A 26,784-nucleotide genomic window follows, 5' to 3' on the forward strand; every position below is an offset into this window, starting at 1 on the left:
CGGGGTAGGTTCAAGTTAGTAGCTTATCATCAGCGGCTTGTACCTCGTGATCTAATTGTCGTCAACGCCAACTTCATTCTCACATCCATATCTCATATCACAAATCTCACTCTGAGATGCAGCCCCGATGTTGATTAATTCATTTTATTTCTTGTTCTGTCTGCAGTCCACCGCAGATTCTATCATCTCATTTGTGTGCTTGTATTCCTCCGTTGTACCAGGTTTCCCATATTTTACCCAACGCCATTCGATGATTTTCGATAATCCCATTCCCTTTGAATTCAGCAAGATCGAATACTGAACCAATTTATTCCCTAAAACGCCATGCATAATGCTTCAATCATTAAGTCATCAAAGATAATGTTTTGTCTGGTTGCGAGTGCGTTCAGACGGTAGGCAGAGCCACTTTCTCAAGGGCAGCAGCAAGCTTTTCCTCTTGTTGCTTGCGCTCCATCATGGCAACAAACTCGGAGTATCGAGATTGCTTGTTGTGAATACCACACTCGGTCTTGTCCTGGCCCTTCCATCGGCCGGCGCGCTCGTCCTCGCCCTCCTTGACGGGGACGGTAGAGTGCCAGTCACCGACAGACTTGTAGCCTTGGTCGAGGAGAGCATTGTAAGGGACGTTGTTCTCCTTGATGTAGTTGTCGACCTGCTTGAAAGACCAAGTGGCCAAGGGGTTGATCTTGACAACACCACGCTCATCATCAATCTCGATGATGGGGATGGAACCACGAGCGGCACCTTGAGATCGTCGGCGACCGTTAAGAACTGCAGCGACCTTGAGCTCATCGTACGCTCGCTGGAGAGGCTCGACCTTGACGATCCAGTCGTACATCTCACTGGCGGTGTTCCACATTTCCTTGCCGTACATGTCCTCAAATTCTTCGGCAGTGTTGACACCATCAGGCTTGAAGATGTGAACAGGCACATTGGGGTATCGGGCCTTGACTCGGTCGACAAGATCGTGTGTCTCCTTGAAGTGGTACAAGGTATCCAGGAAGATAAGGTCGACAGTAGGGGTGTTAGGCTGCTCCTTCTGAATCTTGGAGAGCATGTCCATGGTGGCAAGTCCGGTCAACCCAAAGGCAGTCGATTGATACAGGTTAGGGAACATGACCTTGCAGAATCGGAGAATGTCCATGGGGTGCATGTCCTCAAGCACGTTGTTGAGGTGGTCGACATGGGGCTTTGTCAGAGTGACCCGTGGGAGAGTGGTTGACGATGATGGGGATGAGTATTCTGAGTTTTGTCCAGAGACGTAGCCTGACTCGCATTCAAGCTTCATGTCGGTGAGAGACACCTGCGAGGAGGTTTCAGAGATGAAGGCAGGCATGTTGAAGACGCGGGGAAGATGATTCGAGGCGTTTTTGTTATGTGTGGACTTGTTGAAAGCTGGGATAGGCGACGAGCGTATCCCAGTTATATCTAGTAAAGAGTCAAAGGTAAAGTGAGAAGGCTAGGTATAAGGTATAGTTGATGACGCAGATATTCTGCTGATTTGAGTATGGAACAGGATTTCAAAGCACTGGAAGATTCAGGACAACTAGATGACGAACACGACAATGAAGGAACGAGCGAGGACATTCAAATTCTTAAGAGGAGGAGAGAGTTGTGTAGTATGGGGGTCTACATGCTATGTCCGGGCGACCGCCCGCAGGGCCCCAACCTAAGGCGTCCTTAGTAATGTGCAAGGACATCGTCCGAACCCGAGCATATGCTGCCTGTGATGAGCTCAGGACGTGGAAAAAGATGGGGAGCTGCAATTGCGCAATCGCCGCCAGGAGGACTATCGTCTCTAAGTTGCAACTGAGACTGATCACGACATCGACGCTATACCTTTCGCGATGGAGGGCGCCACGTCCAGGACAAAGTTTGATTGGCTCATTCACCAAAGCCCTGAAATGGAGGCTAGGCCATGGGTCTCGTTTTGCCTCACCTCCAGTAACGACATATTTTCGAGACAACCGCCGAGCCGGAGGTCCATCAGGTAGAGAAGCAGTTCTGCGTCTCTAATTTGGTGGAAATACAGCGGTAAACCCGGAGGTTGGTATGTTTATTGGCGACAAGTAATTAGAGCTTTCAGCACGATTGAGAAATGGATTAACTGACTGATCAAGTTCTGTGGTATTATCTGGAGCACGGTACATACAAGATCAAATTGATGTTAGCTGAGATGGGTCTATTGCATGGGATGCGCACGAGATCAGTTTCCCCGCGATCATGTCATTTTGGTATAGTATTTCGCAATCGTATATCCGGAGTAGCTTTATGATGATATTCCTTTGTACTGTATGTTATGTATCTCTTTCGCAAGAATGAGCCTTTGTGTCGCCACGTCCCCAGATCGACGATGATAACGTTGTTGATATTCATTGCTGCTTATTTACTCACGGACCGATCAACTACGTATCCGTACACATTGGGGAGCAAAACAACAAACTCGGAGCAACAAACTCCAATTATGAAAATTGCGTCTTCGTCTTACAAGACGCAATTGTAGTCCCGGGCTGCCGATGCGGCGGCAGTCGGTCTTTTCCATGTGCTGTCGGAGTATCGGCACCGAGGAACCGTGCGACTGCCGTTACTTTTCTCCTTGGCACCCAGCCTAAACAATTTTTCCCCCTTCTTTCCTTGTTCCAGGACAAGACGGACCATTCGAGACTCGGGACAACCGTTAAACCGTAGTCCGCATTTGCGTGCTCACTAATTGAGTTGATCTTTGTTTAGAAATCTTCACGCTGACTTAGCAGACAAATCCCTACTTGTACTGGAGTGTACCCTAATATTGATTGGCCCCTGTCCATGACTACGTCATATTGTCCAGCTTGTTATCTGCGTCATTGCTATCTCAGTGTTACCGTACTTTATATTCATCGTCGTTCGCATTGATGGGTCAAAGCTGTTGCAATTTCGCTCCTCCCGACGTGTTGGACATACATACACCTCATGCGAGTATCGACATCTGCATAATGATCTGACAAAGTATCTTATCAGTCATGTGCAACTGCGCACCTACCTAGGCCTGGACTATCTACGTATCGTATCATATCGTATCGTATCTGTCTACTGTACCTACAGTACCTTATACCCAAGGCTTGTGGAGGTAATTTTAATTCAGGGACTCACGAGGTATAGGTTATTACGACGACATTGTTCAGTCATGGATGTCCTTTTCAAGTTCAGACCACGTGATGCTGTTGGGTGCCGTTGTGGGCTTATTCGCGCCAATCATACCCTAGAGCAGCCTGACAGGAGCCGCAGAAGCCGACCTGTTAGGTGTAGACCAGAGGTCGCACGAGCCATTGGCGGGGCAGAAGACGGAGAAGAGTGCCCTGGCGAAAGACGACGGCACCTGCAGTCAAACAAACAACTTGACCTCTCAACCTTTGAAGATTGACTCAAATCTTTGGGTTCGTTACTGTACTGCGCCTCACTGTTATCCGTACCGTAAGGGGTTGCGTGTTATTATCCACCCACTCGACTGCAACGCCGTATACTTTTAGCATTTCTAGTCTTACTTTTCTTTTGGTTCCCTCGGGTCGTATCTCAGCTCACTTTCTTCCCACCTACCTTGCGCTATTCCATTGTCAGACGTAGCAAATCTCACCCCGCGCGCGCACGATACAATGGCCGAACAAACAAGTCCTGCCAAACAAAATGCCACACGGCCGCAGCTGGGCTCAATGAGGAGCAGCTCCTACCTAAGTGATCACCAGGAATACCGCCCTCCCCGACAGGATTCAAACCGACAGGACCAGTTGTTTCACGGTATCGACACGGTTATAGAAGATACAAGTAACTCACCTGTTCCTCAAACGAGGCCAATCCTCCCTTTCAATGGCATTCCCTCCGAGGAAAACCCTCCTACTGTGGTTGATAGCGGACTGAGCCACTCGTACTCGCACCCTAACTGTGCTCCTCGAGTTGGCGAGAAATCGGATCGTCTTATTGCGACCCTCTTCTACAAGCCAAGAGGCGAAGATCAGGGTTCGCGATCGCCCGTCAAAACAACATTTGCAGATAGCAATGAGTCCCTACCAGCCAACCTGGCCCCTACGACCGACCTAAACGAGTATCCTCTTGAGCCGCCTACTCAGGAGTCGGAGCAGCTGGACCATATTTATGGCTCCTATATCTCACCTCTTTGCATCACCTCGTTCCTTCACCTCATGTCTTCGTTTCCTCTTCCCCAAGACGCCGAGGAGCCTCATTCTTCTCACAGGTGCTTGGACAACCAGGAGCAACCGCGCATTGTTGAGCTAACACTCTCCCCTACGCCATCTCCTGACTATCTTAGCCTGGATGACCTGAGAAAGCATGAGATGATCTATCGCTTTGAGCAGGAGTGGAATGTGGACGTGGTGCTCCAGAGAGATAGTGTCTGGAGGCGTCATCCTCGACTGGTGGTATTCGACATGGACAGCACTCTTATCACCCAGGAAGTGATTGACCTTCTGGCTGATTATGTGAAAGACCCCCCAGATCTGGCCGCTCGGGTTGCTGAAATCACGCACCGTGCGATGATGGGCGAGCTGGAGTTTGAGGCTTCTTTCCGCGAACGTGTTGCTCTTCTCAAGGGCCTCCCTGCTACTCTTTTCGAAGAACTTAGACCAGTCCTGGATGTTACTAAGGGTGTGCCAGAGCTGGTCAAAGCTTTGAAGCGACTGGGTATCAAGACAGCAGTGCTGTCTGGCGGTTTCCAGCCGTTGACCGCATGGCTTGCTGGACAATTGGGCATCGACTACGCTCACGCAAACCATGTCGTTATCGAAGACGGCAAATTTACGGGTGATGTTGAAGGGGTCATCGTTGGTAAAGAGTGCAAGAGGGATCTTCTTCTTGAAATTGCCGCCAAGGAGGGTATTGATCTGTCTCAAGTCATTGCCGTCGGCGATGGTGCCAACGACTTATTCATGCTGGATAAGGCAGGTTTGGGGGTCGCGTGGAACGCAAAGCCCCGAGTGCAGATGGAAGCCAACGCTCGTCTGAACGGAGAGAGCCTCCTCGATCTATTGTACTTGCTAGGCTTCACCATTGAAGAAATTGGTGCGTTGACCGCATAGGCCGTCGGCATTGGATAAAGAGACTTGTCACATGACCGGTGAAGTCAGGAGTTCAGGATATGACATGGAAAGCTAGGTGTGTTGTGTTGGGTTACCGAGATACCAGGCAGCAACGAGAAACGAGATTCCTCGGAGATGTATTTGATTGTGGATGTAGAATGACCATTGAAGATAATTCTGACACCGAAAGTCAATGGACTTGTACGTTCTGAACCTGAGCAGTGCATATGAGTGATGACAACCTTGACAGCTCCGCCAAAAGTCCCACTGGGCCAGCCGGACAAGAACAAGCTGGCTACCTCTGAGGTATTGCAATTCTGTCGTTGATCGTAGGATTCTCTGGCCATTGGCAATGTGAGCTGTCAACAACCGACCATTTCCTGTGAACCAAGTGAATTAAGGCACGAGGATACAATATGTAGACCAGCATCGAGGCAAATTTCAGTTAAAAGACACAAGGCTAAGAAAATTCGCGACGCGTCGTATATGAACTATTGGTGGTTGCTAAACTTGAGCCCACTCTGTCCTTCTTTCTACACATTGTGAGAGAACTGACTGATCCAACTCAGAACTCTTCCTCTCTTCCTCGAGCACGTGCTTATACGTGTAACCTGCTCTAAGTACGCTTCAAATTGCTGATTTAAGGGTAACCGTCCTTGCCCCACTTGTTGTACTTTTCGTGAAGCTCGGCAGGAAGAGTGACGTTGGGAACAACGACAACATTGAGGGCGCTGGGAGCGTCCTTAGGAGCCTGGTTGGGGTCACCACCGGGGTGGTACTGGTACTTGCCAGAGCTGCCGCTCTCCCAAGGGTGAGTAGCGATGTTGACGGGAGACTCGGAGATAGCGCCAGTGGGCGATCGGCCTAAGTTAAAGATGTCAGCAATTGCTGCGTCCTGTGGAGACCTCATATTGTTTCCATACCAAAGAAGTAACCAGCACCGCCGAGAGCAGCAACCATAACACCACCGAGAATCTACAATTCATCAATCTCAGTTAGTAATGGGAATTTTTGACTTGTTGTCCTTGCTCGTCGTTTTGACCGGACGCAGGTCGAGGGGCAAGCCGAGGTATTATGACGCACCAGAATCTCGGGGTTGCGACGGGACTCCTTCTTGAGCTCGGCCTTCTGGTGCTCCTGGAAGCGGCGGGCGGTAGTGGAGAGGAATCGGCGAGAAATACGAGAGGCCATTGTGACGACGGGCTTTTGCGGCTGTGGGAAGCTGGAGGATGGGTTTCGACGTCGGGACTTTGGATGGTTGAAGCTTTGAAGTTCTCGTATGATTTCGGAGGCAGTCGCTACCATGAATGCAAGCACCATCATTGGTCAATGCCGGGGAGCATTGTCGATCACGTGCGTTAGCACGCTTTCAAAGATGACGTCTCGAGCTGTCTTTCGATATCTGCCTGAGGCGCCAGGCCACAACCTCCTTCTCGCTCCAACTGTCTTCCTGTCCCTGGCTAAAGCCTGAGCCATTCGTTCATTGTGATGCGACGTCGATCTCTCGACCTCTTAAAGCCAAGACTAATAAAGCTACTTAATCAAGGAATGCAACCTCTGCCCATTCACGTAACCGACGTTATACTGGGACAGCCTGTCAAACGTCAACGAAACGGGTTGCTGCAGAAGGTTTCCACTCAGGTCCGTCCAGAAGAGTAACTTGACGTTTGCCGATGTGATTCGTGCATAAGACATATCGGGCGAGCAGTTACAATGTTTTCAGCCAAAGAAATTTTTGGTTTCCGTGATCAGTTATTCGTACTGCATTGAGTTATCACATCCAGTCCAGTCTATCCCTACAGCACCGCCGCTAGCAGGGGCTTCAGTGACCTGAGGACTGAGGACAGCCCCTGGCCCCTTACTGGGGCCCGAGAGCAGCCTAGCTGATAGTGTTCGCAGCGGGATCGTCCAATTAACTAACGAATCTCAACCAAGGTTTCTGAGGCTGCCCAGCCCGGCTTGCAAAAAGAAACCAAGACCCAGGTCCAAGCCCAAGGCGGAAGTAGGTAGGAAAAAGGAACAAGCATACACCTCCTCTTCTCATTCTTCACCTTTTTTCTTTCGTTGCTGGCCGCCCTTTTACGTTCTCTTTACCGGGTTAACTCTCGACTTGTGCGCTCCCTACCTATCTTATTTCAACTTGTTGCGACCGTTTCTCCTTATTCCGATTTTCTTGCGATTCCGATACGCTCCTACCAACCCCTGTCCATCCCTTTGGTTCCTTTTACTGTACAGTACTGCGTAACGCGAACGACTGCCGAACGTGCCGACTCGACATTTGGATACACCCTTTTGACATCATTCATTGGCGAAGGCGACCGTCGGAGGACGAATTTGAATGATATACTGAACTCGTGGCCGACGCGCATCTGTTTCCTTCAACCCAGAATAATTGTAGTCAAGTCACTTCAAAGTGCACGAGCAGCACACGGACGACACACTTGCCGACCAACGCTATGGCCGCGAAACCAGACGACGATGGCTTCCTGGCACCACATGCTTCCCGATCTGATGCACCGAGACCACCAAGCATCATCTCTTCCCGAATGACGGACATAGCGAGCGAAGATGGCGACGAACCAGAGGTACAAAAGAACAGACTGAGTATTCCTCAAAGTGCGGACATGGGCTCGCGACCCGACACTGCCCGGACGGGAGCATCTTCCAGAGGCCCATGGCAGAGCCAGTCATTGCGAAATAAAACATACCTAGCTGGTGTTCAGGCCAAGAGAGGTAGCGTTGAGAGTTCAACGGCTGGATCGACCAGTCAGCCACCAAGTTTGTCGAGCAGAAGCCATGTCCCATCACTGCAGTCGCATGCCTTCTTCCGCCCCATGAGCTCGCAAAAATTGCAGGCACAAAGAGGAGGATCTCATCGACCATCCACAATGAGCCAGATGTCACCCGCTTCACCTACGTCACCAACATCTCCAGTATCCCCGACATCGCCCAGATCCGACGAGCATGGTGAGGCTAGTGGTAGTCAAACGCGGCAGAGTATTATATCAAACCCGATTGCGCAGTTGCAGCGCCAGATGAGTAATGATGAAAACATGCGATCACCACCATCCCGAGGTACCGAGATGACCGAGCAAGAGACTTTGGACAGAATAACGGCGAATACAAGTCCAAGCCATGGCCATTATCCCGCGGGTAGTCTGACAGATAGTGTCCGCCCCCTCCAAGGTAAATCTTCAGATATGGGCCACTTTCAACACAACATCATCGTGGACAAAAGCTATAAGGATCTCTCAAACCTACCTAGTCCTATCAAGTCGCCGCGTTCATTTCGATCAAGCTTTCTTATGCCGGGCCGAAGTAACGATGGGCAACTGAGTCAGAACCGCAGTACTGAAGGAGCTGAGAAACTGTCTTCAGCCGCCTCTTCACCCCAGTTCAGGCCTGTCGACTCTCGAAATGGGCAACACCCACGTGTTCCTCATAAGCCCAGTCAGAAATCTGACCTTGGACGTGTCCATCAGTATTTTGATGGAAACACGGTGTTTTGCTTAGGTGGCCGTTGGCAAAACACACGAGGAAGACCTGTCAATATTGCGACTGGCATTTTTGTCGTCATTCCCTGTGCTTTATTCTTCGGCTTCGAGGCTCCGTGGTTGTGGAATAATGTGTCGCCTGCAATACCTATAGTGTTTGCATACCTTGCATATATATGCTTCTCTTCTTTCATTCATGCCTCAGTAACAGATCCAGGTGTAAGTCGACACCCCTATCCGACATAGAAAGTCACAATTTGGCTAACCGCTCTCAGATTCTACCACGAAATCTGCACCAGTTCCCACCTGTAGATGACAACGACGATCCTCTCCAACTCAGCCCCCCTACAACAGATTGGGCGCTGATAAAATCCGCCGAATCGACGACTGCCGCCATGGAAGTTCCGGTTAAGCACTGTAGAACATGCAACATCTGGCGGCCACCGCGAGCACACCACTGTCGCCTATGCGACAACTGCGTCGAGACCCACGATCATCACTGTGTCTGGCTCAATAACTGTGTCGGAAAACGCAACTACCGATATTTCTTTACCTTTGTTACGTCTGCGACTATACTCGCCGCTTATTTAATAGCCACATCTCTTACACAGATTCTTCTTTACAAAAATCGCCAGGGTATTTCGTTCGGACAAGCCGTCGATCATTTCCGAGTTCCTTTTGCCTTGGTTTTCCTTGGATTTATTACCTTTCTTTATCCGGCTGCTTTGATGGGTTATCACATTTTCCTCATGGCACGAGGCGAAACAACAAGAGAGTACATGAACTCCCACAAATTCGCCAAGAAGGAGCGTTTCCGGGCTTTCTCTCAAGCAAGCATTTTCAAAAATTTTATTGTTGTTCTTTGCCGGCCACGGCAACCCACCTACTATCAGTTCAAAGCCCATTACCATGAAGGCGACCAACGTTTGGGCATTCGGAGGGATAAGCGGCCAAGATCAAGCTCACAGGGATTGGAAATGCACAATGTCAACCCTGGGGGGCCCGGCTTTCAAGGCCCGGTCTCGCTGAGAAACGAAACTCCCGTTAATCGTGATGCCTAATATTGAGATTCGCCCTTGCATCGCATCACATCACATCATATCGTATTGTATTTTATTTTTGGACGGCGCAGCTTCTGGGAAGCATTCATCATCTGGGGCGGTGAAGATGATATGACGATGTCTGTTTCTTTTCTTCCCTTATTATACCCTATCCCTGTTAACTAGTTGACTACACTACACTCATGTATTCTCTTTTCCTTCTTCATTTCTCCCTTTTAGCAAAGACACTGGAAAAGCTGGCATTGCCAGCAAAGGCAGGCGTTGAATGGTCGGGCAGTAAATGAGTGGGATGAACAGTTTTCGTCTTGGCTCTGGTGTAGGTACGTTCAAGGTTCTACCCAGATTTTTACAGTACAGTACAGTGCAGTACAGTACAAGTTACCTGCCTCACGTTAGAATTACATTAAGTTACTTTGTGTCGTATATCTTTTCCACAAATAGAGTGACCGCCAAACCTTGGTGATACAAACTAGGAAATCACATTTTTTTTAGGTGCTTTCTGGTTGGCGATGATCTTCGAGGCTCCACTGAAACAGTCCCCAGATGCACGTGGAAATAAGAGAAAGGCGGAGTGCCCGATCCGTGCAGGCGATAACGCATTGATAAGAAAAATTTCAAAATTTAGTGCGCCCAACCTTAGAAAGTAAGGTAGTCTTGTTCTACCTAACATCGTAAGCAGCGCTTTTTCCACGCTCGCTATCTTTTTTTTTTTCCCTCAAGGGCCTCGTTGGTTTTTGTTGTTTTCTTTCCTTTTACTGCTGTCCTCGACCGGAACAGCTTTTAATACCGACTGAGGCCCGTTTTAACGTCTGTTGTATTGATTAATTTGTTTGTTTGCTCAAGGTATTACAACAAAGAAACGTCGATACGATGCCTCATCCTGTTACGCCGCCATCCGGCGACGCCCCGCCCCCGCCATCTCAAGAAACCATCAACGACCTCCTCAACACTATCTTCACTGCAAAGACCTCTGCCTCGTCGATCGATGCTTGCTACGGCCTTTGTGAGATTCTTCTTTCTTCTGTCGGCGTCGCTGGCTTGAACGACTACGGCGTCATTGCTGAGGTCAAGAAGGCTGCTGCTGATAAGAAGTCTGGTCTCCGCCGCGAGTCCAGCCAGAACCTTCTCGGTGCTATTTTTGAGCGCTTCCTCCCCCGACAGCCTGTCAGCGAGGTAGTTCTCCTCCTCCAAGACGGTGGCCTTATCGGCGTTGCCCTCGACGCTCTCTCTGATAAGGGCGCCGTCGTCCGCGATGCTGCCCAATACGGCCTCGATGCGGCCTTTGGCATTCTTAGCCCCGAGGCTCTTGTTGCTGGCCTCCTTCCCGCTCTTACCGAGTATTTGAACAGGAAGACCGGAAAATGGCAGGGAGCTGTCGGTGCCTACAAGCTGTTGCAGAAGATGGCCGACAAGGCCCAGATCTCTCTCGGAGGAACCAAGGAGGAGGCCCTCGAGAAGGATCTTCTCCGTGAGTCTCTTGGTGCCAAGCTCGCTGGCCTGATCCCTATTGTTGAGGGTGGTATGCATGACTTGAAGTCTGAGGTCGAGAAGCAGGCTGTCACAACGATGAACTCGCTCACTACTCTTCTCTCCAACGATGATGTCGCCCCTCGTATCCCTCTTCTCGTCGATACTATGCAGCACCCTTCGTCTCAAACTCTCCAAAAGGCTATTCATGCACTGTCTCAGACTACTTTCGTCGCTATCGTTACATCGCCTGTCCTGGCTCTCCTGACACCTTTCCTGGAGCGATCTCTCAACAGCCCCACCACCGCCCAGGAGGTTTTGCGACAGACTGTTGTCATTGTCGAGAACTTGACCAAGCTGGTCCACGACCCCATCGAGGCCCGAACATTCTTGCCCAAGCTGATTCCTGGTGTCAAGAGCGTTTGCGACCGAGCCTCTCTTCCCGAGGTCCGTGAGATTGCTGAGCGTGCCCTCGCTACCATGGAGCAGGCCATGGGTGACGATAAGGATGTCGTTGCCCGTACATCTGGCAAGGATGTCGCCAAGATTCTTGATGAGCAGATCAAGGCCAACGGTGGCCTTGCTAGCCAGCAGGAACTTTTCAAGCAGGCCCGCCCCTACATTTCTGAAATGGTTTCCATCGATGTCAACTACCGCTTCGTCAACCGTATCTCTGGGCGTATTGCCCCTTACCTTACTAGCTTCATGAAGAATGCCGAGGCCCCTCAGAAGATTGCCGATGCTATTCAAAAGCACTACGTCGAAGAGGATGAGCGCCGTTACGGTGTTCCCGAGAAGGAAGATGACGGCGAGGTTGAGATTGTCAACGCCGACTTTTCTCTTGCTTACGGTGGCATGCTCCTTCTGTCACACACCAACTTGCGACTTCTTAAGGGTCACCGATATGGTCTTTGTGGCCGAAACGGTGCTGGAAAATCAACCCTCATGCGAAGTATTGCTAACGGCAAGCTCGAGGGCTTCCCCCCTCAAGATGTTCTCCGTACTTGCTACGTCGAACACAACCAGGGAGAGGATGCTGACATCAGTATTCTTGAGTTCGTTGCCAAGGACCCCGAAATTGCTACTCAGGGCCGTGAGCGTATCTCCGAGGTTCTGGCTGAGTTTGGTTTCACTGCTGGTCCCGAGGGTCGACAGTCTGAGAGAGTCGGATCTTTGTCTGGAGGTTGGAAGATGAAGTTGGCTTTGGCCCGCGCTATGTTGCAGCGCGCTGATGTCCTTCTCCTGGACGAACCTACTAACCATCTTGATGTTGCCAACATCGCGTGGCTCGAGAATTACCTCAAGTCTCACCCTGATATCACCAGTCTGATTGTTTCTCACGACTCCGGCTTTTTGGATAATGTTACTACCGACATTTACCACTACGAGCCCAACAAGAAGCTGGCTTGCTACAAGGGTAATCTGGCCAACTTTGTCAAGATTAAGCCCGAAGCCAAGAGTTATTACACTCTCTCCGCCTCTACTGTCCAGTTCAAGTTCCCTCCTCCCGGCATCTTGACTGGTGTTAAGTCTCAGACTCGCGCTATCATCCGCATGTCTAACGTTTCATACGCCTACCCCAACGCACCAAAGCCCTCTCTGCAGGAGGTCTCTTGTCAGCTGAGTCTTTCTTCTCGTGTTGCTATCATTGGCCCCAACGGTGCTGGAAAGTCGACACTCATCAAGCTCCTCACTGGCGAGACCATTCCTACCACTGGAAAGGTTGAGAAGCACCCTAACCTCCGTATTGGTTACATCAAGCAGCACGCTCTGGAGCACGTTGAGATGCACTTGGAGAAGACCCCCAACCAGTACCTTCAATGGCGTTACCAGCACGGTGATGATCGAGAGGTTCACATGAAGCAGACTCGTGTCCTGTCCGAGGCCGACCGTGCCCAGATGGACAAATGGGTTGATTTGAAGGATGGAAAGTCTGCTCGTCAAATCGAGTCACTGGTCGGTCGCCAGAAGTACAAGAAGACCTTCCAATACGAAGTGTAAGTTTTCTGCCGTTTGAGACTAAATTGCAATACTAACTCATAATAGTAAATGGCGTGGCCTTCTGCCTAAGAACAACACCATGATTTCTCGTGACACTCTTACGGAGCTTGGTTTCGATAAACTCGTTCAAGAGTTCGATGACCACGAAGCTTCTCGAGAGGGTTTGGGTTACCGCGAGCTTCAGCCCAAGATTATCTCTAAGCACTTTGAGGATCTTGGTCTTGACCCTGAGATCGCCAACCACAACGAGATTGGCTCTCTTTCTGGTGGACAGAAAGTCAAGGTTGTCATTGCCGGAGCGATGTGGAACAACCCCCATCTTCTTGTGCTCGACGAGCCTACTAACTTCTTGGACCGAGACTCCCTCGGTGGTCTTGCTGTTGCCATCCGTGACTTCAAGGGTGGTGTTATCCTGATTTCTCACAACGAAGAGTTTGTCGGTGCCCTGTGCTCTGAGCAGTGGCACGTCAACGATGGCCGAGTTGCCCTGAAGGGCAACGCTGCTATCAGCCTCGACCGTTTTGAGGATAGCCGCCCAAGCAGCGGCGTCAACAGTACTGCAGCAAGCTCCGTCGTGAGCAGTGCTGTCAACAGTGGTGTTGAGGACAACGGGGATATGAAGTTCAGGGCCAGAAAGAAGAAGAAGATGACCAAGAAGGAGCTCAAGGAGCGTGAAGTCCGTCGCCGGCTTCGCCACATCGAGTGGCTCAACAGCCCCAAGGGCACTCCCCACCCTCCTGACACTGACGACGAGGACAACTAAACCAAGAAAAGTTTATTGCATTTTTATTTTTATTTTGTATGCGTCTTTTGTTGTGCGAGATCTGCAGACATGAATGAGTTTCTGCGTTGGACGGCATCTGATGACGGATGCTTTAGAAGAGTATGAAAAGCGAAGCATGAATGATGCCGTATCATGCATATGAAGAATGAATTTTGCTCCTTGAGATAGAATTGATAGGATGGTATAGAGGCGTTGGTTTGGGATAGACGACTTTGAATCACATCAAACTTCTACTGATTTTCTCTATTATGGTGTGACACAATAATCATTTCACGAACATGTCTGCTTGATCATGCTGCTCACATACAAGATTGGACAAACATGAGACACGAGGTCCTTTCATCTTTCTCTTATTTTACATGCCCTTTGAAGATGACAGTCATGGCAACCATGTCGTGTAATTTGTCTCTTAAACCGTTAGAACTGCAGCAAGACAAGGGAGCGGTGACAGGATATACCATGCAGCTCACGAGAAACAGAAAATAACCGTTGGCTATTGATTCTGGACAACTTTCAAAATACAAGAATTGTAACGAATGCTATCTTAAGTACATTGTTTCCATACTTTAGATCTGACACAAAAGCAACATAGATAAGACAAAAGAAAATATGCTTTTAGGATGATACATGAGCCATAATTACCAAGAGAAGGTCATCAGGGCGGGGTTCAGGGCCAAAGGCAATAGAAGGTGACTTCCGGCTACAGTGGCCATGGGGAGAATCGCAACAAAGTCATTGATGCGCCAGTCGTGAGGAATAAAGTCTGCAGTAGCCATGATAATGAGACCAATGATGGCCAGGAGAGATAGAGTCATAGAGACGCGGAACTATTATAGTCTGTTAGTAAATGATCAAGGTTACCCTACTAGGCAGAGAAAACTTACCTTCTTCAAAACCTTGGGAACCTCAATGAAGAAGTTAGAGAACTCGGCCTCCTTAGAGGTGGAGCCCCAACTCATATCAATCTCAAACATATGCGCCAACAAGGCTTGGCTGACATGAAGGGAAAGACCTCCAAGGAAAAGAGCCAGCATCAAAGTCCATTTGAAATTCTCGTAGATAGCGTAGCCTAAGCTACGTTCACCAGAACGGTATCGCATAACGGCAAGTGCAACATTGCCCAGGCCGTTGAAAACAAGGATGATGGAAAACCATACCTGCCAGGAGTCAAGATAGTATTTGTCGAGATATCCGTTGAACCAGCCCATCAGGAAGTAATTGGCAGTAGTCATGATCCAGGCAGCACCAATAGCATAGTAGGTACCAATGTAAGAAATGACAGTGATTTTAGAAGTAAAACGAATGTTGGAAAAGCAGAAACGACGGAAAAGAGGAGTGAAGGGACCACGCCACAACCATGTGCGAATGGGGTTAAACAGTAATTCATTGCATCCAAAGGCGTACTTCTCCCATCGAGCAAGCTCATCATACACTGTCAGGGACACACCTTCTTTGAAGCCGTCACCGGCCCAAGCAGCAAGACGGATGATGTAACCGCTACACTGTAGACGGAGGGACATATCGAAATCTTCAGAGACGTGGCTCTCAGACCAAAACTTGTCATAACCATCTTCATCTTGGTAAGCAACTTGTTGGATAGCAGACCAGCGAAGGATGGCATTGTGGCCGACAAAGGGGGCAACATCGCCGTTGGAGACAGTGAAACGAATAGCAGTGTAGATGAGGTTAGTGAAGAAGGTGATGCCGTTCTCGAAGTAGGTATGCACAACTTGCATGACACCAGAGCTGAACTGCATGATGCCAACTTCGGGTGACTGTTCCATCTCAGAGACGGAGTCGAGAAGACAGTCAGTAGGGACACGCGTATCGGAATCGATGAGGAGAATGTAATCGCCAACGCGAATGTTCCCATCAGCCCAAGCACGGCCGTTCTCTTCAAGAACATCTTTGAGGGCCTGTTCGTAAGCGAGAGCCTCGTCGGACTGGCTCCAATCGGCAGGCCGCTTGATAAGTTGCAGGCGTTCCTCAACCTTGCAGGAGATCATGAGACCAAAGTTCATGTTTGAAGCTTTTTTGAACTTGCCCTTTCGTACAAAACCATCCTCGCCATGCTTAGGTCGTGCAACCCATCCAATACTATTATCGGCGTAGAACTCGATACGGGCATCGCGCTCCTCTTCACTGACAAGCTGGAGACCATCGTCGTTGATGAACATGTTGGCGGAACCGCCCTGGAGTTCGTAGGTTGACATGGCTTGCTTGATGGATTTGACAGTTGGAAGGATAACTGCGTTCAGACCCTCCTTGTACACGGGGCACTGAATAGTGATGTGCGGTAGCGTAGCACCTTGGAGTCTTCTAGGGGGCCGAGCTGAATAAAACTTGGAATTAATGGTTAACTGACGAATAGGACCAAAAATTTGTGCCAAGCAGCCAACAATGACCTGTGCGAAGAAGAGAGAGAAAAACACTTGGATAGGAAAGAGTGCAACAAGGCCAAGGCGCTTGTAATCACCATCAATGGCAATTTCGACAGCGAGCTGTCTCCAGGCGGCACCAAGAGAAGCCATAACAATCAGAAGTGTAAGTGAAACGAGAACAGCATTCTGGAGATGAACTGGTCGAGATTCGGGCTTGATTTCGCCGCTCTCCTCGTCAATCTCGTAATCGACCTCGGTAGAAGAATCTTTCTCATCTTCGTCCATCGCTTGTCCCGAGTTCCATACAAGCTCCATGAGCTCTGATTCGATGATCTTGGCGCGCGCCATCAAGTTCAAGGCGTCATCGTCCCAGACAACTAGAAGTCCGTCTGATGCAATGAAGGCTGCAAACTGGTGCTTGCGAGCTCTGGGCAGGTCATTGACTGTGGGCAAAATCTGCACACGAAGACCATTCATCAATGGCACATCGACTGCATCAGGGGACCATTGAAGGAAGGTCTTGATGACGCGAGAGTTTACCGTCATCGCACACTAAACAGCAATTCAGCATTTTGTTGGTTGGAGGGGGGAAACGCAAACGTACCTGAACGTTGAGTGCTGTGCATGCAATAGCAAAGGGAGATTGTCCTAGTTGGGGTGGGCAGGCCATGTACTGTCCACGAGACTTGCGTAAAAGAACACCTTCAATTTCGCCAGAGCTATCACCGACCCAAAGCTGCGAGCATTGCTGTTGGTACAGGTAGTTGACCATGACTTCGTGTTTGATATCGTCAAGTAGTCCATTGGTTCCTGTTGAGGGAGCAATTGAGGGGGGACCAGCGGCGAACTTGGGTACAGCTGCCGAGTTTAACTCGACAACAGCAGCTGGAGGGATCTTCTCCTCAATGGGAGCATGGAGAGAGACAGAAGCTCGGTGGCTAGGCCTCCTGGGAGGAGGTCCTATCGGTGTCTGAGGCGGAATCTCCGCCTTAAAGTAACTCCCTATACCCATTGTAAAGACAGGTAGCTGAGAGGAAGACTAGAGGAAAACTTGGAAAGTCTTAGTACAGGACGGCTGCCAGTTGTAATGGATATCAAATGTAGGGATTGTATGATATGTGTGAAAAGATCGAAAGACCTCAAATGTTCGCAGTTATGAAGGTTCCACAAGAACGATGAGATAAATGATTGAATGAATGACAGGTGGTTGCACCGAGTGATTGAATGAGTGACTGGGTGAGAGAGTGAATTGAGAGAGCGAAGGTTAGCAATGAACGAAGACCAGAGATCCAAGAACCAAACCGAACCTCATGAAGTGCAACGACCGGTTCAATTAAACAAATTGACAGAGCCCCATATCACATCCATCAAGAAAACCGGACTGGCATATTAAAGTTTTCTGGCCTTTCAAATAGTGCAGTATGAGGCACCACGCCACTGCAGACTAGGTAGCAAGGCCATGAGGTCGGGCAAAGCGATAGAAGGTATAGGAAGCGGATCACGGATGGGTAAACAACCACGACTAGACCGTCCAGGCGTTGGAGCCACCATAACCCCGAACACTCCTGAGTGTCAAGCCATAGCAAACGACCGAGGGAGGGGTGGCCATAACCAAAGCATTGAAGCTCCAGTGGAGACCTTAAACAGGATGAGGAGAAGTGTTACAGGTGTGCCACTGTAAGCATAATAACGTTGACCGATTAACCGGGTTGAGACTCAACAGCTTTGGCAAAAGCGACTGTCCCGAGTGGCTGGAGCCGAGGCAGGTCCAAGTGGGCACCAACACAGGTACTGTAATGATAATTATACGGTGGGCATGACCACAATGAGTCCGTTCGAGCCAGTCGATGCCAAGTATATCTGTGAGGGTTCTAGCTGAGAGGCAAGTCCGCCGAGATACGAGGAAAACATCGGGTAGTCACTCGTCATCGCGAAGCCAAGTTGGCCACCGGTGTGGACTGAGTGGCAAATATTGATATTTTTGGTCGAACCCACTAAGACTGAGAGGTGCTCAGCACTTTAAAGTAGTGTCTTATCATGAGAACTGATCGTGATGGAGAAAACCTAGACCATAGAATATCATCAAGTGACCATAGAATATAACAAGATATTGCTGATTTGTAGATCAACAGGGAACACACGCTTCGACTATTGGTCCAGCTTCATGGTTCATTTCTTGGTAATCTTTGTCCTTCGTATACTATAAGCGAAGTTGGTGTTGGTGTTGGTGTTGGCGTTTGTGTTGGTTTTGAGGTGAAGTTGGAGTGCGAATAAAGTATGCTCAAGATCTAGACTATGGCAAGCCAATCAAGTTTCTTTATTTCTTGCTTGGCACGCAAAAAGGGAAAGCGGATCACGCCTGCCCCTCCCCTAGTTCCAAGTCCCATTGACAGCTTTAAACTTCCGTCTGTGGCGTGTGGCTTATCTATGACCTCCGGGAAAGGGAAAGCACGACGCAGTAACTTAGACTTTGGCCAACACCAGTCAGAAGCAGGCAAATGCAGGAACCAAAGTTTGTACCTGCAGCAGGTGCGACCCCTCCCTCTATCTCAAGGTGCAGGAACCACAAAACAACTTCATCCTGGTATAGGTAGGTAGGTACCTACTTACCTAGTAAATACCAACAACCTCACTTTATCTTTTACTCTTATAATCTTGACCAATGATCATGCTACCCAGTATGTCGGTGCTTACGATTGGGAAAACTATACACATCGTTACATCGGTCCACCCACATTTATTGCCATACAGCATTCCTTACAAACACCTAACTTGGTCATGTTAGAGTCTATCATCAAGTCTTCGACTTCAATGGCTTCTAGCTTCGCGCCGTCCCGAGATTGTTTGGGCTAAAGGAATGGAGAGCCCATGCCCCGGCCAAGCCGCTTCTCTTACACGCCCAACATCCATGTGAGCTGAACCATTGGTCAGCCAGCACCATTGTTCCCATCGGGAATGCGGCTTAAGCAAGATCCAAAGTACTGCGGGGACACTTGTTCAAGATCGCTACCAATAGGTTACGAGTTACTGTTCCATTCGACATCATTTTTCTTGGCTGCCGATGTGTTTCGGTCACGTCAAGGGGACGTCCACATGGATCTCACCCCCCCACACACGGTTTCCAGCAATCTGGGTAGATCGTGTTTCATACCCCTGACGTTGATCATTTGGGGTCCACGTAGTACGAGACCAGCAGACTCCAGCATCTGGAGTTTGGTGTCTGCATCCTTCGTGACCATGTCCACAGACTGGGCGAAGGGCCTGGTTTGGATCGTGTTCCTGCATTCGAAACGACATCATGAATCGTGCCCTGTCCGCTTAAGATGGATTTCTTGCCGAGTGGGACAGATGTTTGGTGCGAGACCAAGGTTCTGTCATCATGGAATTGTCCTACTCTCCACCTCTTAGCCTCTCTTGCTTGCCTTGACACAGAGGACCGATGCGCGAGTCACGATAATAAGTTTTCCACACTTGGGGAGATGCGATAGTTATTTACTTGCGATTTCTGGGACATGAATAGAAAGCACAAAATCCACGTATCGGTTTATGACCCTGCAACTGACAACCGTTGAACTTTGATGTGAAATGAGTTCAGATGTAGGGCTGTGGAAATTTCTCGTACCTGAAACTGCATGCCTTTTACTTTTCATCGGCGAGCGATGGACTGGGACTCACCTATTCAAGTCTTTCTCTTACAGATCTTCCCCTGGTACCTTGAGCTAACGCCAGTGTTGAATACAGCGCAACGGCGTTTGCTCCGGAAGTGGAATAGCTTTTCGATCCGATTTCATCACTCTGGAATGCTCGTCACCGATCCAGCACATTGTCTCCATTAACTCGTAGATATGGCGCTTCCTTACGATTCTCGAAGTTCGGCGCCTCCGCTCTTCACTGCCAGAACCATCACGTCCCTAAACCGGGTTCGAGCTCTCGTCTCCATGACAAATACCAATCTTTGTATAGATTTTGAGTTTAGTGACTATTCGTGCTCATAATTCTTATAGCTAGAACGGTCAAAGCTCGGTGGCTCTTGACTCCCGGGCCGGAAGGGACAGGATGATAGTCTTGATACAGTCAACTACTATAGCCACTGGCTTGGCTGCATTGGAGTGTGATGGCAATGTTGAATTTTTGACTTTCTGGGTCCTATTGTCGTCAGCCACTTTCTTGTAATTGTTGTAAGTATGATGCCCAACACAGATTTGTTGGTGTTTGCATAGCCGCCCGAGTGCTATCGAGAGGGGAGAAACATGTTTGAGCTGTGTTTCCTCAGCGATGAGACTTCATGTGGATGTTGTTTTTAACGGCAGTACCTCTCTTACAGATATAAAAGAACGTGTAGATAATTGCAGCTATATTTTGAGTTTTCGCTACGAACATACTCTGTATAAGCAATCTAATACTGCAACAGCGTCAAGTAGACCAAAGCTGTAACGGAAAGATTCAGAAAAATCTTCGTAAGACCAGTATAATCCAGTGTAACACAAAAAAGAAAATCATCATCAATATATCCCTGCTCCCCTCACAGATCAACATTTTCGTTGCCGTTGCACTGCTGCATCATAACCACACGGCTGACCTCAACTTGCGGCTGTTTCCAAGTAGGATACCACTGATCCCTGGCGTCCCAAAAGTCCTTCTTGGCTGTAGGCGAGGCATCGTACCAGGGTTTGTCCGACTTGCCATCTTGGAACCAACCATTTGTACCACCCACAGCCAAGTTGATAATGAGATAGAACTCTTGGTCAAAGGGTGCGTTGACGTCATCTGAGGCAGCCCAAGGATCGTCAAGCCGGGTGCCATTCTGGTCTACATCTGGAAAACCGCCTCGTTGGTACATGGGCTTTTTGAAGTTGGTGTATGTGACCTGAAGAAGGCGGGTATTGACGTAGGTGAATAGATATTTCTCAGACCACTCCAAGCCGAACATGTTGAAGCCGGCACTGTATGTTGTGTGCAAAGCCTTTCGCTTGTTGTTGGTCTTCCACCAACCATCGTTGGCGGGGTTTGGTCCCCAGTGCAGCGCCGAGGAAACAATATCGTTTCCACCTTGCTTGTAGGTCCAATTGTTTCCACGCGACTCGATGATGTCGATTTCACCAGAGCGAGGCCAAGAACCATACTTACTTGTCTTTGGAAGCATCCAGATAGCAGGCCAGAGCCAATCACCTTCGGGGAGCTTGGCGGTGACTTCAACGCGGCCATACTTGATGTTTGCGCCCTTCTTGGTATTGATACGGCCAGACCTGGCGGGAGGGATCACGGTTTCGTTTCCTCCAGTCAAATTGGTGGCAGCAACGCAGTTGGACCAAGTTTCGGAAGTACAGGTACCATCTTTAAGAAGATTGATGACATTGTTCTTTTGCATCAACTTTGAATCCTGCAGGGTCGCTTTGATGACAAGTTTACCATCTTCGACGTAGACATTCTCATCGTTACCGGTAGTTTCCTCGAACTGGCCATTTCTGGGAATATTGGTTAGTATTTGCAATGGTAAAACAGCGCCTGCAACGGAGCATACCCGTATCCACCAACTTCGACCTCTTTAGTCCAGATGTTGGGGTCCAAACCCTGACTAAAGTCCTCATCCATAACTGGACAGTACTTGTTCTTGACCACACTTCTGACGCCATCCCAGACGAGAAAGCCAGATCCAACAAGGCCGAGGAAAATAGCGAGTAAGGGAAGAATGGTAACCCATTTCTCCTTGGAGCTGGTTTTCTCAAGCCATGGTTTCTCGACCTCGCCAGGTTTTACTCTTCTAGAGTGAAAGTATCGGTTTCGCTCATCGACCTGGGTGCCAGATTCACATTCTGAAGCAGGACTTGAGTACTCAGGGATACTGAACATGCCTGCATTACCGGCTGAGCCTGAGCTGCGTCCATGGTCGGTACTATGACGATATCCAGTTGAGGTAGCGTCTACATGGCTACCGCCAGAGTCCATGGATTTCCTTGGCATATCGGTTTGGCCGGAGCCGTCGTGTCCACCGTAGCTGCTTTTTCGATACGGGTTGCTCATGATAAGGAGGGTATCGACTGCTTGAAGACCTAAAAGAATGAATGGAAACGAGGATTCAAAGCCGGGAAAGCGAAGCGAAATGGGCTGATTTTGTCAAAAGACAAGAGCATCTTCATAAAGTTCAGCGCCAGGGACTTCCGAGGCGAAGATACTAGACTACCTAGTCAGGAACAAAGCTCAGGAATGGACGGCTGATCTAGTACTGTATCGAGCAAAGACCGAGAAAGGTCTTCTCTTATCAGAGGCCACTGACCTAGATCAAAACGACATTTTCCGTGACCAGCCAAATCCAAATCGAGATGTTCGGCGGATGATGAAGGTCAGAGGCGGAAAGACTAAGCCAGGTCAAGTAAGATATGATGAGCATCGTATTTCACTGCGCTACTGATCTGGGTATGGTGATAGAGTGCTTCGTTATTTGGAAAAAGAGGCTGGCAGTGGCTTTTTGGCAAGACGAGGATTGCCTAGACCGGATGGATTGTGTATAAGTCGTTTAGGAGGGGCGAATACAGTGTTAATGATAGACGTACTGTAATGAAAACACCGAAGTGGTACTGTGCCAAAAGGCTTTACGCACTGGCCGTTCAGGCACTTTAGCTCCATGGGCTACGGTCACTACATTCCATTGTCCTCCACCATCTCCATCACAGTATCGTTCTCACCATGTCGATGCTTCTCTCAGCTGCTGACGATAAACTTTCCCAGTCAAGCTTTGATGCTCCAACCCAATCCAGTGAATAGCAGCCAAGTTCCAGGTACCAGTCCTGAACTACTCAAGAGCTAGCCAACACCAAGGTCCAAGTGTCTCCTTTACCATTTCCAACAACTCGACACAGATGCATGTGGAACATGGCAGACCTGGAACATCCGCCTCTCCCGCCTTCCTAACCACCAAGGCTTCAACAACCACGTTTTAGCGGCAATGAAGACATGAGCAGGAACACACTGCCCTGCCGTGGCTGGATAAATAATGGTCACACCCCGCTCGCGCTTGCAGAATCCGGACTTTGTTTCCATTCGACGGTGTCCCCATTCAACCAGGGACGACTAACAAATGGATGCCCTCTGTACTTCGACTACAAGGAACCCGTTGCTCCGAGAACAAATAAAGAATGATATCAACATGAATAGAAGATCATTGCCTGCCAAGAACTACGGCCTGGTGGGGGTACTCTTGGCTCCTTGTGTGGACTCTGTGAAAAGAAGTTTCAAACACATGCTGTTGTCCACATGCCTTATGCTTTTCTCGATACGCTAAGCAATAAAAGATACGTTAAGTGGTTTGCAATCAAAAGACTTTATCTTTCTCTCTGCCGGGTCTCAGAAAGGCAGGCCCCTTCCAATATGGAGAAACCACCACAAGGGCAAAGGACAGCACCAATGTTTGTAAATTTAGCGCAAGGTCATTCTTTGCGTTTCTGCAGGGTTGTTTGTCATGCTGGAAAGGATCCCGTACTACAATTCGCCATCAACGTTGTGCATACATTTGCCGACAACAATACAGGGTGGTCGCCCACGGTTTACTGCACTTTTAAATAGAGAACGCGAATCATCCGTACGCGCGTACCAAGCAGTCTTTACTTGAGACTAGCGTCAGACGTGTGGCTTCCCCTCTCAAGCAGAAGGATACCGGATCGGGCTGAGTAGGTAAGTGGACAATGAGGTCCCGAGAAGTCTTAAGGGCTAGGCATTGTGACATAGTTGGTGAAGCCGAACTCTGAGAATCCCTGGAGGGACTCTGCAGTGGGAGCTTACACATTAGAGCGAACTCACCTGATCCAGATTCTTGGTACTGACTTTGCTACAAGGTTACAGGGTACTATAACCATAGACGCCAGTCGTATCTTTGAACTTAAGGAAGACCGAGGTTCTCCCCAAACACCGTTGAGTTTGCCGTTGTAGTCTACAAGAACCAAAGTCAACTGCCATCAGCTTCAACACTCTGCCAATCCTACCGCTCTGGGATGATCAGCAACGGCGTCGTACCAGGGTAGTATATGTAGGAGGAGAACAAGTGCCGCGGTGATTGACTAAGATGTTCATGAAGCTGTCCCATTGGACGGTATTGCGGCTTGTGCCTGGCTGTCAATCCCAATCCGGAGGTCTGGACCCTTGAAATCCTTGCCACACAGGGTTGCTGACAAGGTTCAGGGTTCATGTTTCGGAATCTTGGCCGATCTGACTGATACGACAATCCCTTCGCGCACAGCAGCACTGCACTGCATTGCATGGCGATGGGTGTTCCGCGTGCTCAGCGGCTTGGCGATATTTGAGTTTGCTCATGAGTTTTTGGACGTGTTTGATTGGCGATCTCAGGGCTAGTCAGTATAGCTCACTATACCCTTTTCTTGGGGACATGATCCCACACTCCTTGCGGCTGACGGGATATCCGTAAAGGATGCCTGGGCTTCGAGACCTCGCCCTGCGAGTGGAATAGTATTAAGCCCAATTGAACGGCCGTTTTCTTCTCGACTTGGTCTTTTGCGTCTCTTTCTTGCTGTTCCCAAGCATATTCCACTCATTCAATCCACTCCTCTAGCAGTATTCACTCATTACAAACCAAACCACAGCATTGCTGGCCTTGATCTTGGTTTAACTACTTGTGTCTTATATTGGAGGCTATAGTAAATCAGCTGCTAGTCTGGCCGTACCAATCATCAGAACATCTAACCAAAACACCAACGATCGAGTCTTTTGTCGAAACCTCACAGGTCGCCCGTTGATCTTCAAGACACTCCTTTTCATAGCACAATTTGAACAATGTTTCTAATTCGAGCCCTTGTTGGTATTGCCAGCTTGTTTGCCCTGGCAGAGGCCTCTGACACTACCCAACCCATGGACCTGGGCAGCGTGCTCGGGAGGCATCCTAAGCTCTCTACGTATTACAAGCTGATTCAGGTACGCCAAACTAGACCATCTCAGGAAGACAAGACTAACAGGCTCTTTTTAGAAATTTCCCGATATCCTTCTACAACTCCCCAGTTATGATGGTGTTACCGTGAGTAAAGTCCTATATATTTTGGGGGCAACGCTAACATCCACGACTTAGATTGTTGCGCCTTCCAACGACGCTTTTGAACAGATTCCGTATACTGCCCTCTCTAAGATCTGGGACCCAAGCGATGCGAAGACCACTGTTCCCCTCCTCCAATACCATATACTGCAGGGCACAGTAAGTGCCATGAAGCTCAAGGCAGGCCCTGCGTATGTCAAGCCCACACTCCTCATGAATCCCAAATGGAGTAATGTCACTGCTGGTCAGAACATTCTCATCAACAAACAACCCGATGATATCGTCTTCAGTACGAGATATGGAAATCGAGCCACAGTCATCAACTATGATATCAAGTTTCAAGGTGGTCTCATTCAGATCGTGGATAGTCTCCTGATCCCGCCTTCTGGTATCCTTCAAGTTTTGATGGCAAGCAAGGTCGAGTCGTTCCTTGGTGGTCTTTTCAAAGCTGGCCTTATGCCCGATCTTGCTGATAGAAACGACATCACGGTCTTTGCCCCCAGAGATCAGGCTATGGAGAACGTTGGCAGCACTCTCAACTCTATGTCAGCAAAGGAGCTGGCTCGCGTCATGGGCTACCACATAGTGCCTGGAAAGGTTCTGGTATCGACTGGTTTAGTCAACGGCACTTCCCTCAGCACATTAGCGGGCGAGAAAACCTACATCCGTCAGGTTGGCAACGAGAAGTTCATCAACTCGGCCAAGATCATAACGACTGATATCCTCATATCCAATGGAATACTACACATTATCTCCAATGTCAATAATCCAATGGACGCTGATGCTGTACCAAACCCTACTATGTGGGCTCAAGCCCCTGTCTTTCAGTCTGCCCAGGCTGATGATGTCTTTCACTCGGCTATCCCGTGCACCGCAAACTGTCCAGTGACAAATACCCCGATGCCTACACCAGCTGATCAAGCAGAGAATAACGCAGCCACGACGCCATGGTTAACCACAAGGTCAAGCACTGGAGTCGCAGCTGCACGGGCTACAGCACAAATTGCTGGTGCTGCACTGGGTATTATGGGGGTAGGTGCAGGAATGGCATTTCTCTGATGATGGAAGGGCTTCGACACATTGTTCCATACTATATGCTGTTCATTCTGTTGGTATTGGCATCTGCAGTGTCCATTTTCTACTTACAAATATCGCCCGACAGTCACTACGGATAATTTAAACTTGCCATTCGCTTAGTTATCTTATCTACAATATATGGTTGTATTAATACAAGGAGGAATGGATTCCTTGCGTGTGTTTCTCGTCTTCGTGTAACCATGACGCAATATTCTCGTTAGGTAGTTGATGTTCCAACGCAGAAACGTTTTATGCAGAGTGAATAGGAGGGAACGCTCACTCTCAACCGGGTTACACAAGGACATCGGGTACATTGGCCTCCGTCATCGGCCTAGAATGTAATTCGCAGTAATACGATCGTGATCCCTGTCTCAGATGATGACTTTCCATTTCTAGTATAACAACACCGAGTCGTTGCA

The 26,784-nt window shown here is 49.0% G+C and overlaps 8 protein-coding genes across 8 annotated transcripts; 4 read left to right on the forward strand and 4 right to left on the reverse strand.

Moving 5' to 3' along the window:
• Positions 1-385: 385 nt before the first annotated feature.
• On the reverse strand, positions 386-1,336 carry FIESC28_00692 (uncharacterized protein; the record flags this gene model as incomplete). Its single annotated transcript, XM_031154843.1, has 1 exon — positions 386-1,336. The coding sequence occupies one exon, from the start codon at positions 1,334-1,336 to the stop codon at positions 386-388; it is 951 nt and encodes a 316-aa protein (XP_031021097.1).
• A 2,293-nt stretch (positions 1,337-3,629) lies between these two features.
• FIESC28_00693 (uncharacterized protein) lies at positions 3,630-5,066 on the forward strand (the record flags this gene model as incomplete). Its single annotated transcript, XM_031154844.1, has 1 exon — positions 3,630-5,066. The coding sequence occupies one exon, from the start codon at positions 3,630-3,632 to the stop codon at positions 5,064-5,066; it is 1,437 nt and encodes a 478-aa protein (XP_031021098.1).
• A 640-nt stretch (positions 5,067-5,706) lies between these two features.
• On the reverse strand, positions 5,707-6,257 carry FIESC28_00694 (uncharacterized protein; the record flags this gene model as incomplete). The annotated part of the gene is made up of 3 exons (XM_031154845.1): positions 5,707-5,930; positions 5,990-6,041; positions 6,150-6,257. 3 exons carry the CDS (start codon positions 6,255-6,257, stop codon positions 5,707-5,709), a joined length of 384 nt encoding a protein of 127 aa, XP_031021099.1.
• Positions 6,258-7,522: 1,265 nt separating this feature from the next.
• FIESC28_00695 (uncharacterized protein) lies at positions 7,523-9,621 on the forward strand (the record flags this gene model as incomplete). The annotated part of the gene is made up of 2 exons (XM_031154846.1): positions 7,523-8,779; positions 8,836-9,621. The coding sequence occupies 2 exons, from the start codon at positions 7,523-7,525 to the stop codon at positions 9,619-9,621; spliced, it is 2,043 nt and encodes a 680-aa protein (XP_031021100.1).
• An 870-nt stretch (positions 9,622-10,491) lies between these two features.
• On the forward strand, positions 10,492-13,852 carry FIESC28_00696 (uncharacterized protein; the record flags this gene model as incomplete). The annotated part of the gene is made up of 2 exons (XM_031154847.1): positions 10,492-13,085; positions 13,135-13,852. 2 exons carry the CDS (start codon positions 10,492-10,494, stop codon positions 13,850-13,852), a joined length of 3,312 nt encoding a protein of 1,103 aa, XP_031021101.1.
• Positions 13,853-14,511: 659 nt separating this feature from the next.
• FIESC28_00697 (uncharacterized protein) lies at positions 14,512-17,266 on the reverse strand (the record flags this gene model as incomplete). Its single annotated transcript, XM_031154848.1, has 3 exons — positions 14,512-14,700; positions 14,758-16,806; positions 16,859-17,266. 3 exons carry the CDS (start codon positions 17,264-17,266, stop codon positions 14,512-14,514), a joined length of 2,646 nt encoding a protein of 881 aa, XP_031021102.1.
• Positions 17,267-20,776: 3,510 nt separating this feature from the next.
• On the reverse strand, positions 20,777-22,275 carry FIESC28_00698 (uncharacterized protein; the record flags this gene model as incomplete). The annotated part of the gene is made up of 2 exons (XM_031154849.1): positions 20,777-21,719; positions 21,776-22,275. The coding sequence occupies 2 exons, from the start codon at positions 22,273-22,275 to the stop codon at positions 20,777-20,779; spliced, it is 1,443 nt and encodes a 480-aa protein (XP_031021103.1).
• A 2,760-nt stretch (positions 22,276-25,035) lies between these two features.
• On the forward strand, positions 25,036-26,347 carry FIESC28_00699 (uncharacterized protein; the record flags this gene model as incomplete). Its single annotated transcript, XM_031154850.1, has 3 exons — positions 25,036-25,173; positions 25,226-25,273; positions 25,325-26,347. The coding sequence occupies 3 exons, from the start codon at positions 25,036-25,038 to the stop codon at positions 26,345-26,347; spliced, it is 1,209 nt and encodes a 402-aa protein (XP_031021104.1).
• Positions 26,348-26,784: the final 437 nt, after the last annotated feature.

The sequence above is a fragment of the Fusarium coffeatum genome, assembly GCF_003316985.1.
Source record: "Fusarium coffeatum strain FIESC_28 chromosome Unknown BRIP53273_contig_20, whole genome shotgun sequence".
Taxonomy (NCBI): domain Eukaryota; kingdom Fungi; phylum Ascomycota; class Sordariomycetes; order Hypocreales; family Nectriaceae; genus Fusarium; species Fusarium coffeatum.